Source organism: Brachyhypopomus gauderio, chromosome 9 (assembly GCF_052324685.1).
Source record: "Brachyhypopomus gauderio isolate BG-103 chromosome 9, BGAUD_0.2, whole genome shotgun sequence".
Taxonomy (NCBI): Eukaryota; Metazoa; Chordata; class Actinopteri; order Gymnotiformes; family Hypopomidae; genus Brachyhypopomus; species Brachyhypopomus gauderio.
In genome coordinates, this window is record NC_135219.1 from 6989308 (window position 1) to 7009632 (window position 20325).

General features: G+C 41.1%; 1 protein-coding gene and 1 long non-coding RNA gene across 7 annotated transcripts in view; one reads left to right on the top strand and one right to left on the bottom strand.

Moving 5' to 3' along the window:
* Positions 1-18212, top strand: part of LOC143522851 (uncharacterized) — a 79769-nt gene extending 61557 nt beyond the window's left edge. The window contains exon 3 of the long non-coding RNA XR_013133151.1: positions 17339-18212. This is a non-coding gene — a long non-coding RNA (uncharacterized LOC143522851). The remainder of the gene's footprint in view (positions 1-17338) is intronic.
* rcan2 (regulator of calcineurin 2) overlaps positions 1-20325 on the bottom strand; it is a 106701-nt gene that overhangs the window by 31119 nt on the left and 55257 nt on the right. For 2 of the 6 annotated variants that reach the window (XM_077016743.1, XM_077016744.1), the window contains one exon: positions 1-6297. The exons of 3 other annotated variants lie outside the window; for them this stretch is intronic. In XM_077016743.1, the coding sequence (XP_076872858.1) occupies positions 5993-6297 (305 nt within the window). In that variant the 3' untranslated portion in view covers positions 1-5992. Of the gene's footprint in view, positions 6298-10727; positions 15060-20325 lie in introns of those variants that run through there. One more of the 6 variants, XM_077016745.1, reaches the window with a different exon arrangement.

Here is a 20325-nt window from a genome sequence, read left to right on the forward strand (position 1 = left end):
GAGGGAGAAGGAGAGACATAGAGAGAAACATGACAGGCATGGCGGTCCCACCCACCACGGGTGTAAAATGATGCAGTGTTGCCAACTCTCACGCATTGAGCGTGAGACACACGCATTTGACCGTCTTCACACGCTCTCACGCCACACTTCCGATATCTCACGCCGAAAAAAAAATCTAGTTTATTTACCTCTGATCCACATCTATGATTCAATGAGTTACTAATTCACTCTGGCGCCAACCACTGGCGATCGATAGATCGCGATATAATACTTAATATACCCCCCCACCCCCGTAAAAAATTTACACTCGCCACCTCCTTCAGGTTCAAATCTTACTCCAAGCGATCTTCAAAAGTTGGCAACCCTGAATGATGGCAACAGCCAAGTTTGCAAAATTCACCCTATTGCCAGTTAGAAGAATGTATAACATCATAAAATTTATACTCGAATAATGTTTATACAAAAAAAAAAACAGTTTTGACAAAATACTAGATTTTGGTGCATTCACTTCACCTTCAAAGAAAATCAATCAATTAAAATGTATTTATATAGCGCTTTTTACAACAGTTGTTGTCACAAAGGAGCTTTACAAGTGTCCGAGTCTGAAGAAACCTTGAGAGGAACCAAGACTCAGGGGGGAACCCGTCCTCCTCTGGCTGACTCCGGTCACCATAACAACAATTAGATTACATCCAAGACCGATAAAGTGTATCTCAGTTTAAAGGATGAATGTGTCTAAGATTCCCTGATTTGAGGTTGAGGGGGTTTACATCATCATAAGTAAAACTACATCATAAGTGATGTAGTTTTGACACGTATCCCAGTCCCAGAGTTTGAAACTTACCCCAATCCCGGGGTTTGAAACTTACCCCAGTTCCAGGGTTTGAAACTTACCCCAGTTCCAGGGTTTGAAACTTACCCCAATTCCAGGGTTTGAAACTTACCCCAGTCCCAGGGTTTGAAACTTACCCCAGTTCCAGGGTTTGCCTCTCTTGGACTCAACAATCCATTGATTCCATCTCATCAAGGGAGGCTGAGGGAGACTCATGCACCTAACTTGCACCATGGGCGTGTGTGTGTGTGTGTGTGTGTGTGTGTGCGTGCATGTGTGCGTGCGTGCGTGTGCATGTGAGTGTGTGCGCGAGTGAGAGGGAATGATTCAGGACTATGGCACTGTGATCTGTGTTTGTTGTATTATTGATGCCAGGTGGCCAGTTACCCACAGTCCTTTGTGCCAAGCACATCTGGACTGCTGGTTCAGCTCTGTCTATTGCATCTCTATCTATCTCTCACTCTCTCTTTCACTATCTCTTCCTCCATCTTTTCCTCTCTTTCCATCTCTCTTTGGCTCATGGTTTTACAAATGACTGCAGCGTCCACAATAGAAGACTCAGTGGGCTGGGTGGAACTCTTGTCCTAGTAGAGTGGATAAATTAAAATAAAATCTCTAATCCCGTCCTATGATTGGACATGATTGGAGATGACTGTGATCTACACACAGCACAGTATGCCAAGGGTTTGGTTCGGTATCAACCTCTGATCTACAAGTGTGCCGTCATGGTGTGGCATGAACTCAATTTGCATAATCCAGTGGATGCAGTGCCTATTCTCCATGTAGAATTGAGTGGGGGGCGGGGGTGGCATTCAAATGGACATCAAATGTGGTCTGTTGAAAAGAAAACGAGAATGGGCACAAATCAACACCATGTTTGCATGTGTTACTTTGTGATTGCCTTTGACATATTTGACTAGGTCATGTCCTTGTTTAAGACACCCTCACACTCACCACTCATTGCCCTTTCAGGCTTTGTATGAGAATGTGTGGTCCAGTGTGTGAGTGTGTGTGTGTGTGTGCGTTCAGTAGTATTCAGGGAAACGCAGCAGGAGATAGGAAGCAGTGCCAAGCTCTCTTTGGCATTATAATGGAAGAAACTGTTGGGTACAGCCTGCATAAATTATGCATATATATATATTGCTAGATTGGTAACTTGTACAGTGCCTACTATATGTGTAGGTGCATTTGTTTAGTTTGCAAATAAACTAATAAACTGATACCGGCTCATGTACACTCCAATCAACTCAAACCAAATCACACTGTAAGTCTGCAAATAAGCCCCCTAGGGGAAGCACACACAGAGTCCCACCGTACATCACCAGCACCACACGTCCTGTAGAGGAGGAAGCGCTGCTCTACACTGCAGGCCGATCGTGCAGCACGTGTGAGCGTCCCCACATCCATCTGTCTGCTCCGTCCTCGCACATATCTATTCATCCTTCCATCTGTCTGCTACCTATGCGTTTGCGTCCAACCCCACCACCGTGTTCTCTTCTGCTCAAAGCAATGCCGCACCATTCCTACCCTCCCAGCTACACTACACACACAATCATCCACCCACTATACTACACACACAATCATCCACCTGCTACACTACACACACAATCATCCACCCACTATACTACACACACAATCATCCACCTGCTTCACTACACACACAATCATCCACCCACCACGCTACACTACACACACAATCATCCACCTGCTTCACTACACACACAATCATCCACCCGCTTCACTACACACACAATCATCCACCCACCACGCTACACTACACACACAATCATCCACCTGCTTCACTACACACACAATCATCCACCCACCACGCTACACTACACACACAATCATCGACCTGCTACACTACACACACAATCATCCATCTGCTTTACTACACACACAATCATCCACCTGCTTCACTACACACACAATCATCCACCTGCTACACTACACACACAATCATCCACCTGCTTCACTACACACACAATCATCCATCTGCTTTACTACACACACAATCATCCACCTGCTTCAATCACTACACACACAATCATCCACCCACCACGCTACACTACACACACAATCATCCACCTGCTTCGCTAGACAGCTAGCGTCGCCAAATTGGGCGGAAATTATCATACAGTTAAGGCCGCCCACTAAGAGGGAAGATATGATTGGTCAATTTTGCTGTCATTTGAAACTGGTATTGTGCAGAATTGTAACTGCCAGGCCCTCTGTAAACGAACAGCGGGCATCACAGTCCTGATGGGGGAGACACAGGCTCACAGGCTTCCACTTAACCCCTCACCTTCAAACCCAGATTGAATAGACACGGGTGAATAATTTATTTGCTTATATTTTTGTAATTGTTTAGATGTCGATTGTCAAACTGTAAGTAGATAAAATAAAATTGGATAAATTATTTTATATATATTTATGTTTTAAGAATATTTTTAGGCCCTCTGAGGGCCTAACTGAGGGCTTAACTGATTCCCCACTGATTTACACTACCCTTGTGATTCATCCACGTGCAACACTACACTCGTGATTCATACACCCACTAAACTACCCTCATGATTCCACTCTCTACACTACCTGTACAATTAATTCCCTCCAAACCCCCTACACAATGCCTCCATTCCCCACTACACTAACCATACAATACACCCCAACTAACTACATCAGTCATCATTCAAATTAAGGAATATCAAAGGCTCTCCTCTCATTAACTTTACTAAACCCCCTGATTCACTTGTATTATACTTTTTTTCTTTTGATATTTGCAATACTATGACTTCATTCATCAGCAACTATGCAGTTCAGTTCCTAATACATGTTCCCCAGTTTTATTTGCTCTCATTCATTCACCTTACCTCTGTTAATGAAATTTCGACACATTCAAAAATCTAAATCTTCAACCTGTCAATTGGACTCTCTCCTGACTATTCTTGTAAAAAAATACCTTTTCATCTCTTTTCCCCTAATGGATATCATTCATTCTTTTCTTACCATTGGAATTGTTCCCTCCCTTCTTAAAACTCAATCCCAATAATCTCAATAATTTTCGTCAAATCTTCGCTACATCTCTAAAGTTCTTGAAAAAATAGTTTTTCAAAATAGCAGGCCAACTTCATACTCATCTTTTCTGTAATCTCTTTCTTCATAGTATGGAAGGAGTGATACTTAAAGACCACTAATGATATAGCCTACTCTTTGTTGCTGACTATGGTTTAGTTTCTATTCTTTTATTGCTTGACTTGAGTGCAGCCTTTGACACAATTTCACATACCATCCTTCTTGATAGACTTTCTTCTATTGGCATCACTAACACACCCCTATACTGGTTTCTTTCATATCTTTTAGCCCACTCTCAGTTCATTCATCTCCCACTCACTCCCTGTAACTACAGGCGTTCCCCAGGACGTTATTTATCTTCTCCCCCTGGTTAATTTTTTTGCAAACATCAGATACACTTTCACATTTATGCAGATGACACCCAGCTCTATCTTTCAACTAAACCTAACTCTACACTTCCATTTTCTTCCCTTTCCAAGTGTCTCCTTGAAATAATTCTTGGAAGAATTTGTGGAATTTACTTCTGTCTGACTCACTGACTCACTTCCGATTTTAAAATCTTAACTTAAAACGTATTTGTTTAGGTTAGCTTATTCAATTTAATCATAATCACTGCATAACCTATGTTAAACTGTATTCTTAATGAATAATTTTTGTATTCTATTGTGTTGTTTATATTATATTATGTTGTTATATATTTCTACTATGTTTTGATGTAAGGTCACCTTGAATGTCTAGAAAGGCACATAAGATTAAAATGTATTATTATTATTGCTTCCCCACTACACTAACACAAACTAAACACACCCCCACAACTAAACGAAACATTCACTGTGTAATGTGGCCGAAATGTAACTTTCACGAGAACAAATCATTAGGGAAACGAGAGATTATGGTTTACTGTGATTGGTTCCATGGCTGAATGATTACTATAACAGCAATGACATCATGTTAATGAAATGCTTTTAATATTGACCAGTCTTAACCTGGTGTTACTTTAGCCAGAATATATATTGAAAGCTATGCTATAATGTTCGCATGAAAATTTGCATGCTAATTTTTTTTATCTCAAAAGTACCAAAGTTACATTTACCTAAGCTAAGACACTGTTTCACTGTTTAGCCTTTGATCCATACTTATACAACAAGCTAGCACATCTGTGGTTTTCAACCATTAGTTTGCAGCATTTAACATTCTAGACATCCGTTTAAGAAAAAAGTGGAACTGAGACACAAGTGGTGCTTAAAATGTCTCTTTGAATTTTTGTACACACATTTGGTCTGTGTAAGTACTCATTATTGTTTCAGTGTTGTTGATGAAATCCGAACCAAGGCATACTTCAACTCAACAATAGTCATAATAATAGTCTTTCCCTCCTTACACAGATATGCAAAAGCCAAAATGTTTGCATAAGAATTCTAGAACCAGGCCATAGGGAGCCATGTGAAATGTGAAATGCAATTGGCATTCTAGCGGTTCTAGCGGTGCCTGTGGAACTGCACTGTTCCTGGACCCGTTGCAGATCCAAGGTGGCCGTACTGGCCACATAAGACCTGTACCAGTAGCCATGCTACAGTGGTTTTTCACCAAGTGCTTTAATGTTGAGTGGATGAGCTGATAAGTTAACATTAGAAAACAGGACATGGTTCTATAGTTATTCATTGGTTTTCACACTGTGCGAAAGTGCGTTCATTCTACCACTCCAATAAAGGAAGGGTTCTCAAGCTTACTATTCTTTACCATTTCAGTGATAAAAGGGAATTCCTTAAGGAACTATGCTAAAACACGAATAGTTCTTCATGATAATCTTTTCAATACTTATTGATAGAAACCTTATCAGCCATTTTCATTTTGATACTCTTAAAAATTATAATAAACAAGTTTTATATATTTATATCTTTTGTTTTGAATACAATTTAGTGGCATGTTGGGTTTTAGCATAGATCCTTAGGGGACCTGGTGTTTAGGGTGTGGTTCTGGTAAAATTGAGTGCAATTGGATTTTGGTGAATCCTTGGAGCAGGTGGCGTCCGCCCCATGCCCCCTTTCCTGGGCCATTCTGAGCTCACCACCCCGGGCCAAACTGGCATCACTGCCCAGGAACCTGACCTGGCACCAGCTTGCTGTACGAGAACAAGAACGCCGTGAAGGCAGGATACGTGATGAATGCAGGATACGTGATGAAGGCAGGATACGTGATGAAGGCAGGATACGTGATGAAAGCAGGATACGTGATGAAGGCAGGAAACGTGATGAAGGCAGGATATGTGATGAAGGCAGGATACGTGATGAATGCAGGATACGTGATGAAGGCAGGATACGTGATGAAGGCAGGAAACGTGATGAAGGCAGGAAACTTGATGAAGGCAGGATACATGATGATGCACTTGAACTCTGAAACATGCACACACACACACACACACACACACACACACAGTTGCCATTGTTTTCAACAGGCTGATATATACATGACTTATATATATATGACTTATATATATATGACATATATATATGACTGTATAACACATTGAATATGAGCACAGGCAACGTCTGTGTAAGAAAGGCTTTAGTTCAGCCTCAGAGCTGTGCCACTGTCACTGTTAAATAACTACTCCAAAACAGCTAATGTCGCTAATCGCAAAGCAGAGTTAACAGAACCGCTTAACACTGCAAATGTTGTTCTGCCAGCTGGTCCCCATCAACATCCCTTCACTGTTAGCCACATTAGCATCAGGGTGTGAAGTATTCCTTTAATCATTACAGCACGTCATTCTCATTCTTTTTTAAATTCTAGTAATTAAATAAACCAGAAAAGCCAATGGATTCAGTATGAATTAGTGGGAACTTTAAGTTTGCTAACCTACTTTTTAAATTCAATTATTTATTCAAATTTTACTTCAATAAATACATTTTCTTTTTGTATCAATAAAATATTATTTTGTTCCTGCATGTCTTTTATCTTTTTCTATGACTAAAAGTATTTTAGTAAAGCAATTTGGTGTGTCAATATTCCTCCAAATATCAAATGAAGAAGAATAGAAAGTTATTTACTGACATCTTCTGGTGTACACAAGTAACGCTTTTTGTTAGTAGTAATGATGGCAACTACACTTGTGAAAAATGCAAATGCAATAGTGCAATGATTGTTCAAATTGTTTTCTAAATGACCTATACTTTATTGTAATGTTTATCTCAAAGATATGTCAACCCCATTAGGGGTTGTTGTCACATTTAAGGAAACAGACTATAGGCTACACTATGTTTAATATTTTCATGAACACATGATTAGATGATGGGTAATTACCAGAGGTGGGACCAAGTCAGTGTTTTGCAAGTCTCAAGTAAGTCCAAGTCTTTATCCTCAAGTCCCGAGTCAAGTCTCAAGCAAAGACAGTCAACTCAAGTCAAGTCTCGAGTCAAGACAAGCAACCGTCAAGTCAAGTCCCAAGTCTAAAACTTGGAATTTCAAGTCCTTTCGAGTCTTTTTTTTTTTTTACAGGCACCAACGCTTTACGAATGCTACGCTGATGCGTTTCTTTACTCGTTTTGTTGGTGTCCGCCAGCCAAAAGATGACAGATCATTTACATTTTATCTTCTCTTAATTACATAAATGTACTTAAACAAGAATGTTTCATTACATCATTTTACACGAAAATAGCAAGCTTCATCGTAAGCAAGATGCTGTCATTACGAATGGTTATTCTAAACATTTGGATAAAATGTTTAAATATAGACTAATAAAAGGTTAGGGTTATTTTTTCATTGTTTTCTGTTATTGTGGGGTCACGGTGTAGGCTACTATTGTTACCTGGAGATTCAGTGGGGTCACATATTCTGATGGCTGGCGTCAGAATTGGTGACCCCAGTTAAAAAGGCTCACCTGTACATCCCATTCATGATTTCTTTGTTGGCTGCAATGGTGAGGGGATGGTAAATCTTGTTTAAGTACATTTATGTAATTAAGAGACGATAAAATGTAAATATAAACATCTGTCATATTTTGGCTCGTGGACACCAACAAAACGAGTAAAGAAAGTGCATCAGCATAGTTTACGTAGCATTCGTAAAGCGTTTGTGCCTCTGAACAGAAACTGTGAAATAGCGCCCCCTGTGGTCACAAAACTCGACGGTCACAGAATCTGGTGTAACACCGGTCTGCGTCAGAAGGACGGAAATGAAATTAATGGGGCGCACTTTATAAATATTAATATGCGTTTTAAAATTTAGATTTGGGGTAAAAAAAATCAAGTCTTTGCAAGTAAACAGGTTCAAGTCCAATTCAAGTCCCAAGTTATTGGTGTAAAAGTCCAAGTCAAGTCTGAGTCTCTGAATATTTTTTCAAGTCAAGTCAAAAGTCTTAATATTAATGACTCGAGTCTGACTCGAGTCCAAGTCATGTGACTCGAGTCCCCACCTCTGGTAATTACTAGAAAATATCTGATTATTATTATTCTTTATTTTATTATTGTTTTAGTATTTTTATTGTATTAGCCTTATATTATTATTATAGCCAACGTGTGGGAGTCTAACTGGATAAACCTATGCTGGACATCTCTTCTAGCTCTTCTGGGGGGATACTGAGGCGTTCCCTGGACAGTTGAGAGATATAATCTCTCCAGGGTGTCCTGGGTCTTCTGGATATGCCTGGAGCACCTCACCAGGGAGGCGCCCAGCATCCGGACCAGGTGCCCAAACCACCTCAACTGGCTCCTCTCTACGTGGAGGTGCAGCGACTCTACTCCGAGTCTCTCCCGGATGACTGTACTCCTCATCTTATCTCTAAATCAGAGCCCGGACACCCTGCGTAGAAAAGTAATTTCAGCCACCTGTGTTCGTGATCTCATTCTTTCAGTCACTACCTAAAGTTTGTTACCATAAGTGAGAGTCGGGACGTAGATCGACCAGTAAATTGAGTTAATCATCTTTATGGCAGATTTACACTGAATAGATGTTTTCTATCATTGTTATTCATACTACCCCTGCACAGCAGGAATGTAAATATAATTACAGAAAATATTTGAAGGATTCACATTGCTGGTAGGTGCAATTTAAACCAACAATGTTCTTCCATTTTAATCTTCTTTCTTTTGATAAAAAAATAGCTTTTGGGAGCATTAGTGTTCTTACAGCATCCCAGATGAAATCATGCTGGGAAAGATTTTTCACAAGTGTATTTGCCAACAATGCAGTCACATCTTGATATTGGTGATGATTTGTGGTGTGTAAGTATAAAAGTATAAATCTTATTTATATCAGATTAGTCACAATAATCTGATTAGTCATAACTTGACAGTAGAGGTTTTAAGCCCTGTGAACACATTCACAAAAATTCATAGCCAAGTTCCACTTGCAAGTAAAATGAACAATTTGTTATTTTTAATACCATGGATGCAATGGATGCATTTCCTATTATATAGCGGTATGACCTTCTGGGCGCTACACAAAATTTGTTCTATTGAAGGTTGTTTTGAGCACCTTTATTAATCGCAGCCTCTTTATTTTTCTACTGTCTTTCCACAAGAGGGCAGTGAACATTCACATCGAGTGATGGTAGCGGTGAGGGTGAGGAGGGAGACCACCCCGGCCCTACCTAGACACAATGGCTCTGTTCGAAATAGCCTACTACATACTGGATACTGCATACTGGACTCAGTATATACTGGATACTGCATACTGGTCCAAGTAGTAGTATGCAGTACAGTTTCCAGTATGCGACAAAAGCAAAACATACTATGGGGTCACGTGAGCGTAGCGTTGCATGATGGGATGCAGTACACCACGAAGATAGCTCTGTTCGTGTACTGGAATATTTTGCGGAAGTAGTAGGTCATCCGGGTATGTTTCACGTACTGGAAAATTTCATTTTGGTCACATACTGCATACAGCATACTGACTTGGGGCTCGATTAGTACGCCAGTAGTATGTAGTAGGCTATTTTGAACAGAGCCAATGTTTTCATTTGCCGCAGTGAAAGTAAATTCCTATACGATGAAGTTCGTATTCCCAAAAAATGTGAAATATTGGCCTTCAAAAATGCACCTTCGAACTTGAAGAAACACATCAAGGTAAGTTACAAATATAACGCACAGAAGACTAGTTAACGCATTTAAGCGCTAGTTAGGTTAGCTATCTTAGCTAGCTATCAAACTAACCTAATTATGTTCATGACGTGCTGCAGAATTCACTTAACATTAGCTGGCAATCATAAAGGCGACGTCACGCTGAATTGTTTATAGCAACAGTTGTGACTTGTTTTTACATACAGAACACTTGTATTTGTGGTCTTTGACAGCTTTGATTTGTAACTCATATATAAACAATTTCATAATCAAACTGACTGTTTTCTTTAATTAACACAAAACACAATAGTTTTTACTTTCAGTACTTGAGTAATACATTTTAGAATAAACTACTTGCAATACTCAAGTACAAAAAATGCTGAATACGTCTGTATTTCCACTTAAGTATAGTTTTTAAAGAACACTTCCACTTCTCAAGTCATTTTTTAATAGAGTACTTATACTTTTACTCAAGTATGTATCTCTTTATTTGACTTTATACATGTCTGACTATAACTATAGAACTATATTTGAACTATAAATACAGACTTCTGCTAGCAGGCCACCCAATGGAGGATGGGTTTCCTTTTGAGTCTTGGTCCTCCCAAGGTTTCTTCCTAATCCCTGCCATCTTTGGGATCCCTTGCCACTGTCACCTCTGGCTTGCTCATTAGAGATCTGGACCCATACAATTATTGTAACATAGCAAAATCACGAGGCTGGTTTGGATCCATGTGCAGGTTTTAATAGAAGAGAGCAGATCAATAAGGGGCGTGGTAATAAACAGGCAGAGGTCAAAATCCAGAGAACCCAAAACAGTACAGATGTAACAGAAGGGCTAGGCAAAGGCAAGATCAGAGAAACTTAATACAGAGATCATACAGAGCAATCAGGTTTAGACTCGGTATGCAAACACAGAAGGCATGGCAATACTTTGCAGTGTACATGAGGGCTAGGCGGGTTTAAGTATTCATGCCAATTACAATAATGCAGAACAGCTGATGACGAACTCTGGGGAGGTGGACCTCTGGTGGCGAGGGAGGGGAGTGCAGGACCTGACCATTATAAAGCTGCTTTGTGATGTGTTATAAAAAGTGCCATATAAATAAATTTGACTTTGAGGAGAATGACCAGACAGTACTCAGTAACTCAAATAACCAGTTGTTTCAACCGATGCATGCAAAAGAGCATCTCTGAATGCACAACACATCGAACCTTGAGGCGGATGGGCTACAGCAGCAGAAGACCACACCGGGTGCAACTCCTGTCAGCTAAGAACAGGAAACTGAGGCTGCAATTCACACAGGCTCACCAAAATTGGACAATAGAAGATTGGAAAAATGTTGCCTGATCTGATGAGCTGTGACATTCGGATGGTAGGGTCAGAATTTGGTGTCAACAACATGAAAGCATGGATCAATCTTGCCTTGTATCAACAGTTAAGGCTGGTGGTGGTGTCTCAATCATGTAGGGCAGGGGTCACCAACGTGGTCATGAGTCGCCCGCGGGCTTGTTTTAAAAATAGTTCACTATAGTGCCGTGCACCAAAGCGCTGCATCGTTTATGTTTTTGCTACTATTATAGATTGTCCGCGGTTGCTAGCGATCTTCCCGCTTAGCAATTGACACTCGCACACGCACAACTTTTGGTTTCCTCCGGGATCTCTGGTTTCCTCCCACAGTCCAAAAACATGGAGGTTAGGTAAAATTGGCATTCCCTGACAAATTCTCCCTGAGTGTGTCTCTATGTTCAATAAAAAGTAGTGTGTGCGTGCTTGTATGCCCACTGGTGGATGGTGCTCTGCCACTAGGGTCTGTCCTCTCTCCCCTTCCTGCACCCCATTCAGTCCCCCAGGGGGCTGTGGCTTCCGGTAGAGAGTACGCTGTGCGCAATTGGCTGCCGCTTCTTACCGGTGTGTGTGTGATTGGTTGTCTGTGACTTGTACCTGTGTTAAATTGTAAAGCCCCTTGGGTATTCCAAAAGGTGCTATATAAATTGAACATTCATCATTCATTCATGACAATGTATTGGGAGATTCACATCATGGATATGCAGCCGACAAATCTGCAGAAACTACCTGATGCTATCATGTCAATATGGACCAGACTCTCTGAGGAATGTTTCCAGTACCTTATTAAATCTGTCACAAAGAATTAAGGCAGTTCTGAAGGCAAAAATGGGTCCAACCCGTACTAGCAAGGTGTACCGAATAAAGTGGCCGGTGAGTGTATATGTTTGTGTGTATGTATGTATTGTATGTTGTAGAACTTTTTATGCCTTTTTGCAACATTGCCTAAATAAACAAGAGAAGAACATTTAAAACCAAACTTTTTTAATACCAACGTAGAATCAGAAACTACTTATACATGGCTACCATGAGTATTTGTACAAAAATGCAGTAAAAATAGTATTGATATATACAGATATGTCTTCTTCGTGAAGGCAGGCAGGTCAGACATATAGATGACTGGTACACACATGGCCTTGAATGATTATACACAATACAGATACTGTTTCCGCAACAACTCCCAATCAAATCGACTTCCAAATTAAACAGACAGAATATAATGTGTTCAGAAAGAAATCTAAGACATAGTATTTGGACCTGTTTAGGATGTGATGTGCAGTAGTGTAAGGAGCAGTGCTGAAATCACACAGAAAACCAGCAACATACTTCAAGATTACCTGGCGGCAAGTGAAGACATAGAACTAAATATGTAGGCTGTAGATGTTTATGGGAACGCAGAAACCTGGTGTGGACATCCTAATGATAAGGTCATAGCAGTGTTGTTATATTGCTTTTTTCCAGTACACAGAAGTGACTGTTACATAAATGATCGTGGCATGTCTGTGTCGTCTGAGATGATTGATGCGAATGTTAGGGGCATGTAGAGTGTTTTATTCATTTTTCTGTTTATGAGATCCTTTCTGCTACATGGTTTGGTCCCTTTGGGAGGAGTCAGCAGCACTGAGATAGAGAAGCATTCAGACAGAGTGACTCACAATGCAGACACAAACATTGTAGTGGTGTGGAGACTGCTCTGTTTCCAAAAGTGCAGTGAACTGAAACCATATCGCCACCTAGTGGACCCAAAAAGTATGGCAGAGCAAGTATTGCAGTTCAAATACTGTAACTAGTGCCTATTCCTTTGTCATATAGTGTGAAATCAATGGGAAACATAATTTGGGAAGAAACAAAGAAGGTTTCAGTCATATTTATAAATTGAGATTATTGAAACTGAAGCTACAGTCTTTAACACTGATCACTGACACGCAAGACTGCTTATGTCTTCAAACATACCTAGGAAGCAACATGTTTAAGATAGCCAATACTACAAACACAGGGATGAAGTGTTACTATGACATTGGCTCATCATGGTGCTGATGTACTTTGGGAAAGGTCATTTGGACATCATAAACGTTTAACAGTTAACAGTAGGTTCCTACTATGGTGAATGTAAAAATGATTTCATTATCCAGTAATATCTTCATGGTGAGAGATAAGCTTATAATATAAAAGACAGCTTTATAAACATGCATACCAACATTACAGTGTAACTCAGTGTACATTCTTTATGCTGGTATACCACTTCATATGACACAGTATACAAAACTCCACATTTAAGACCTTCTTTATCTCTCTTTGTAACTGACATAATGGTACACATCTCATTTACAATATACTGTATACAGAAACTGATGTACACTCAGGCCTGAGTGAGGTGCATGCTTTAAATGTCTACTGCATATCCACAAACGATTTTAAATGAAACATATATAGACCTGCAAATAAGTTACCATACCAAAAACAAAAAGAACGGAACATGCTGACGTCAGTGTTGTACCTTGATTGTAATAGCACTTGGAGAATTAATTTGTTTACAAAGAGAGACAGCTTGCATTAGCAGCCTAAGTCTCTGCATGTGGCCAGGAATGAGGTTCCACAAACTTGCGCTTGCTGATGGAGATGTACAGTAAGAAAACCACAATGCAAATATCTCAATCTCAACTTATAGACTGACACAAACGATTGGCTTCTCGTCTCATTCCATTAGCAATAACACCCTTCAAAGTCCAAACCTTGGGGGGGCACAGGAAGAAAAGGGAAACATTTTGGAGAAATCACAGAAAATTCATCTCACAGTTTCTCCACTGAAAGCTGCATTGTTCTAGAGTTTGTGTTTTAATTCACTGTTGCAAAAAAATTAAATACATACACACACACACACACACACACACACACACACACATTACAAACACTCGCACACATCACAAACACACGCACCGGAGGAAAACCCGCAAACAACTTATGAGTAGAGCATGCATTAGCCTGCAGGAAGCAGCTCCTGTGTGCTGGCTGCACTTATGGCTGGATGAGAGTTCACCATGTAAGACAGCAAGGCTTACGAATCAGCTTTGTTTATATCCTATACGTTTCATAGGTTTTACTTTCCCTCATGCAACACTGGTTTTACCACCACATTTTTTGGCAAGTGTGCCCTGCGCAGACACACCAGCTGTGGGCAGTGCTGCAGAGCAGTACCATAAAAAACGGACCCGCCGCTAACCCAGCTGAAGGCCAATACGAATGGCTGACAATGGCATACAGTGCACCCCATTAGCCAATCAGAGACAGGGCTGAAAGCAATGATGGATGTGTGAGGTCTTCAGCCACTGACCATGGTGACAGCAAAGTCTGCATAAAAGAGTGGGGGGATCTTATGAGGGACAAGGCCAAAAAAAGAAGAAAATTCTGTGAAAATGCATGGAAAACAAGAGTGTGATAGATGAGGAAGCTCCTCTAGGTCCTGGTAGTGTGACAGACCAGATAGTAATGTGTGAGAAGGGTTCCTACGATGGATGTCAGGGGGATGGGGTTGTGGGTTCTGAGAACAGGGGACAGTGAGCGGGGCAGGTCAGTGCGACACGGGCAGGTCAGTGCGACACGGGCACGTCTGGGCGTCTGGTCTGAATGATTTTTGGTTTCGGGCAATTCTTTGGCTCCTCCTCCTCCTCCTCCTCCGTGTTGCTGTCGCACACGTGGACCACGACGCTAGGTGTAGACTCGGTGCCCGCATGCAGCTCAAATTTCTCACCTGAGAGTAAATGCCAGAGCACAAAGGAAAGGAGAGAGAGAAAGAGAGACAGAGAGAGAGAGAGAGACACTTTAGTACATTTCCACCTTTTATTTTGTCTGTACTGGTCTTGACTGACAGTGAGATGTTGCTAAGAAACAGATTCAATGAGAAGGCAGAATTCTCCCTCCTTCAATGCCAACTTTACTGTAGAGGGAGCTGTTTGTCCAATAGATTGATGACACGGCAGATATTTTGGATGAGGGAATTTGCAATGGCCAGGGACAGAGAGCCACAGTAGAGGCCGTCCTTATAATTGCTTTGTGACTGGAGAGAGATTGAGGGTGCCTAAAGTAGACATGGCAAAGCAATATTGCTGCTTGAACACTAGGGTTTTCACAAGGTGCCCACAGGCAATAACTACAACTATTTTGCACTATGGTGCAAAATAAATAAATAAATAAAAATAATAATTAAATACAACTAATGGAGCGAGTGATTAACTCTATGCACAAGGCCACCCAAGCTGTTTGCAAAGAATTTACAATCACAGGGGCCTCCTGGGGTCTTCCACACAATTTTTGCAACCAGAGCCCATCCAGAATGCCAAGAACTGGAAATAAAAAGTAGAAACAGCCAATAGTTTTGGAGACAAAACACTGTTGTTTTAGTTTATAGCTGAAGAGGAAGGTAACAATCACATGGAATCACAGCCTTTCATTAAACATGTACTCGATATTGGAAAACATTTCAGTGATTTGAATCTGAATAAAACGAGTGGTTACTGTTCATACTGCTCATGATGAGGCAGGAATCAGAGATCCCTTCCACACTGAAATCAGCTACAGGTGTGCATGCACTAAGCAGGAGACTCAACCTCCAACCTCCATTTACACAGATTTCTGTCAGTGGAGGAGTAGATCAGTTATACTTCAAGATAAAATGGAAATTTTCAGCACTGTCCCTCCATAATTATTGGCACCCCTAGTAAAAAAAAATTTTTGCAGAAGCATTATCTAACTCTAAATTATTATTCTTTTTTTAAAAAGCAACCTTCAACTTAAGTGAAAAAATCCTGACTAATACTTCCACAATTATTGGCACCCTTAATTTCTTGGAAACAAATGTTTCCACTACGCAGATGATACTCAGTTGTATATATCTTCTAATCCAGATGATACCACCACAACTCTCAAGATTGAGAACTGCATCCAGGATATTAAAAACTGGATGGCGTCTAATTTTCTTAAACTAAATTCTGACAAGACTGAGGTACTGATTCTTGGGCCTAAAGCTGTTAGAAGCAATTGGGCTGATATTCCCCTTACCCTAGATGGTTTTTCAGTAACACCAAAATCTACTGCAAAAAGTTTAGCTGTCACTATTGATTCTGATCTTTCATGTGACACACATGTATGCAATGTCACTAAGGCTGCCTTTTTCCATTTACGTAATATTGCCAAGCTGAGACACTTACTTTCATTAGCTGATGCAGAGAAGCTAGTTCATGCTTTTGTCTCGTCGAGATTGGACTACTGTAATAGTCTTCTAATTGGATGCTCTAAACAGTCCATAAAGAAGCTACAACTTGTACAAAATGCCGCAGCTAGAGTCCTAACCAAGGCTAGGAAATTCGATCATATTAGTCCCACTCTCGCCGCACTACACTGGCTGCCGATTAAATATCGCATTGAATTTAAAGTTCTCCTGTTAACCTATAAGGCGTTAAATGGTCTTGCCCCACAATATCTGAGTGAACTCATTGATTACTACAACCCATCTCGCCCTTTGCGCTCCCAAAATGCTGGATTTCTCCTAGTTCCAAAAATTAGTAAAACTACAGCCGGAGGCAGAGCTTTCTCCTTTAAAGCCCCTCAATTATGGAATAGCCTTCCAGCTCCAATCCGAGATTCTGACACAGTTCCAATCTTTAAATCTAGACTTAAGACTCACCTGTTTAGTCAAGCCTTCAGCTAAAATTCCCCTTGTAAGGTGTAGGGGCTTGGGGGCCCCCAGACGTTGAGATTTCTGGTGATCTGAGATGTTGATGCTGTCATCCAGCTGTGTCTTGGCATCACTCTATTTGTGACTATGACTTGACTGGAAAGCAATGTCTCAGTGAGCCCTCATGCCTGTGGTCACCTCTGAACCCCTCCCTTTAGTTATGCTGCTATAGATTAGTCTGCCGGAGCCACATGCTGATCACTGGCACGTGAGCTACGTACATTTAAATCAACGGTGGTTTAAATTCATGTCCACTCAGTCTGTATTATCTATCTTCTTGCATGGCTCTACCCAAGACGATTGGATACAGGCACCTGGGGGATGGTCTGGCTGCCGGTGGATGTGCTGATACCGGGGTTCACCTGGGGAGTAACACTGCAGTCGGAGCCTACAATACCAGCATCACTGCTCCGACACGGAATGAAAGCCTGGCATTCATCAACAGACATTTACAGTGACAATATCAAAACCCAGAACTTTCAATTCTACCTTTTACCTAGTCTGATTGTGTGAATTATGTGTGACTTGTGTATTTGTGTGTTAACGGGCCGCCCAATGGAGGATGGGTTCCCTTTTGAGTCTTGGTTCTCCCGAGGTTTCTTCCTATTCCCCACCATCATAGGGAGTTTTTCCTCGCCACTGTCGCCTTTGGCTTGCTCATTAGGGTTCTAGACCCATAGTATTGTTAACCTTGTAAACCCTGTAAAGCTGCTTTGCGACAACTTGAGTTGTTAAAAGCGCTATACAAATAAACTTTGATTGATTGATTGGTTGAAATGTATTTGAACCATTTATGTCATTTCTGCTGTAGTTTATAAATTGGATCAAAGTATCTAGTGTTACGGGTGGAGGAGGCAGACACGACGGAGCATGGAGCAGTGAAACTGAAACGTTTTTAATGTGGACAGTGATGGAGTCCAGTGCAAGTGGCGCACAGCACTCTTTAACAAATAACACACTCAGGCACGAACTTTAGACAAGGACGAGCACAAGACATTGCGCAAACGCACATTAAATAGGTGTAGAACACATTCCCCAGTGATCACGAGACACAGGTGAGACTAACGAACACGCTCACAAACAACCCACACACACGGAACTACAAACATGGACATAACTACACGCAGACAACGTAACAACACACCCACAAGGAGGGGTCCGAAGCTGAACCGTGACATCTAGTAACCTTAGTAATTCATCACTTCCTGTTTCCCTTAGATATTGTTACCGCCCGGTCTAGGTCAGGCGGACAACAAACAAAGAAAAATAAAATGATGAATAAATTAATGAAACCAACAATGACTGAGCATTTGTAGTATGTATATTTGAATAAATAAAATTATGAAAAGTACATATACAACACAGCACCAAATCAGACACTCCGCACAAACATAACAGTATAAATATGGCATTACACAGAGGCCTATTTCTCTTACTCACGCTTAAACATGGGAAAGACAAGAGAACACACTACTCAAGTAAGGCAGATGTGTGTCAACCTTCATAAATTAAGCAAAGGCTACTCATCTACAGTCAGAACAATCATCAAAAAGTTCAAAACATCTGGAACTGTGACAAACAAGCCTGGAAGAGGACACAAGTGTATCTTGCCACCACGCACAGTGAGAAGGACGATAACAAAAAGTTCTCCAAAGCTTACTGTAAGAGAATTGAATCAAATGGTAGCATCTTGGGGTTAAGAGGTCTTCCAAACAAATATCAGGTGCTATCTACATGCTAACAAGCTGTAAGCATAAATGAGTGGAGTTTGCTATATGGTACTGGGATTTTAAATGGGACTGTCTGTTTTGGTGAGATGAGACCAAGATAGAGCTTTTTGGTAACCAACACTAATTGGGTCTGGCGTAACACCAAGATATGAGTACGCAGAAAAACACCTCATGCCCACTGTTAAGAATGGGGGAAGATCTGTCGTGCTGTGGGCCTGTATCTCCTCCAAAGGACCAGGGAACCTTGTAAGGATACATGGGATCATGAACTCTTTGAAATATCAGGACATTTTGAATCAGAATCTGGTGGCCTCTGCCCGAAAGCTGAACATGGATTGTCACTGAATCTTTCAGCAAGATAATGGCCCTAAACATGTCAAATCTACTCCTCACATGACCATCTCATTCCCCAGCTCCTTAGAGAACAGCTCAACACATTCCAAAGGTCACTGGCAACACTACTAGCCCCAAGATACAAATCATGTGGTTTATTTAGCTCAACAAAAGCAGATGAAGCAATAAAACGACTCACCTTTGAATGTGCCAGTGTAATCTCCAGAGAATCACATTCATCTTGAGCTGCAGCTTCAACATCACAGGATGCTGCAGCTGAAAGATCTGGTCAGTATTTTTGCTTTGGTTTAAAGTCAATTTTGGAATTGCTTTTTGAGCAACTCCTTTGTTGCCTTGGCTGTATGTTTTGGGTCATTGTCACACCGGAAGACCCAGGAACGACCCATTTTTAATGTCCTGGCAGAGGGAAGGAGGTGGTCATTCAGGATTTTACAGTACATGGCTCCTTCCATTCTCCCATCGATGCGGTGAACTAGTCCTGTGCCCTCAGCAGAGAAATACCCACAAAACATGTTTCCACCTCCATCCTTGACAGTGGGGATGGTGTTCTTTGGGTTATTGTCAGCATTTCTCTTCCTCCAAACAAGAACTTGTCTTCTTTGACCACAGCACCTTCTTCCAATCCTTCTCAGAATCACCCAGGAGTTCATTGGCAATCTTCAGATGGGCCTGCACATGTGCCTTCTTGAGCAGGGGGACCTCGCAGGCACTGCTGGATTTTAATCCATTACAGCGTAATGTGTTGCCTATGGTTTTCTTGGTGACTGTGGTCCCAGCTGCCTTAAGATAATTAACAAGGTTCCCCCGTGTAATTGTACGCTGATTTCTCACCTTCCTCATGATCAAGGATACCCCACAAGGTGAGATTTTGCATGGAGCCCCAGATCGAAGTTGACTCATTTTGTCATTTTGTATTTCTTTCATTTTATTACAATGGCACCAACTTCTCCTTCTCACCCAGCGTTTTATGGTTTTGTAGCCCATTGCAGCCTTGTGCAGGTCTATAATCTTGTCCCTGACATCCTTAGAAAGCTCTTTGGTCTTGCCCATGTTGGAGAGGTTAGAGTCTGACTGATTAAATGAGTCTGTGGACAGCTGACAATTTAAGACAGCTGTCTTTAATGCAGGCAACAAGTTGATTAAGCATCTGACTGGTCTGTAGGAGCCAGAACTCTTAATGTTTGGCAGGGGAACAAATA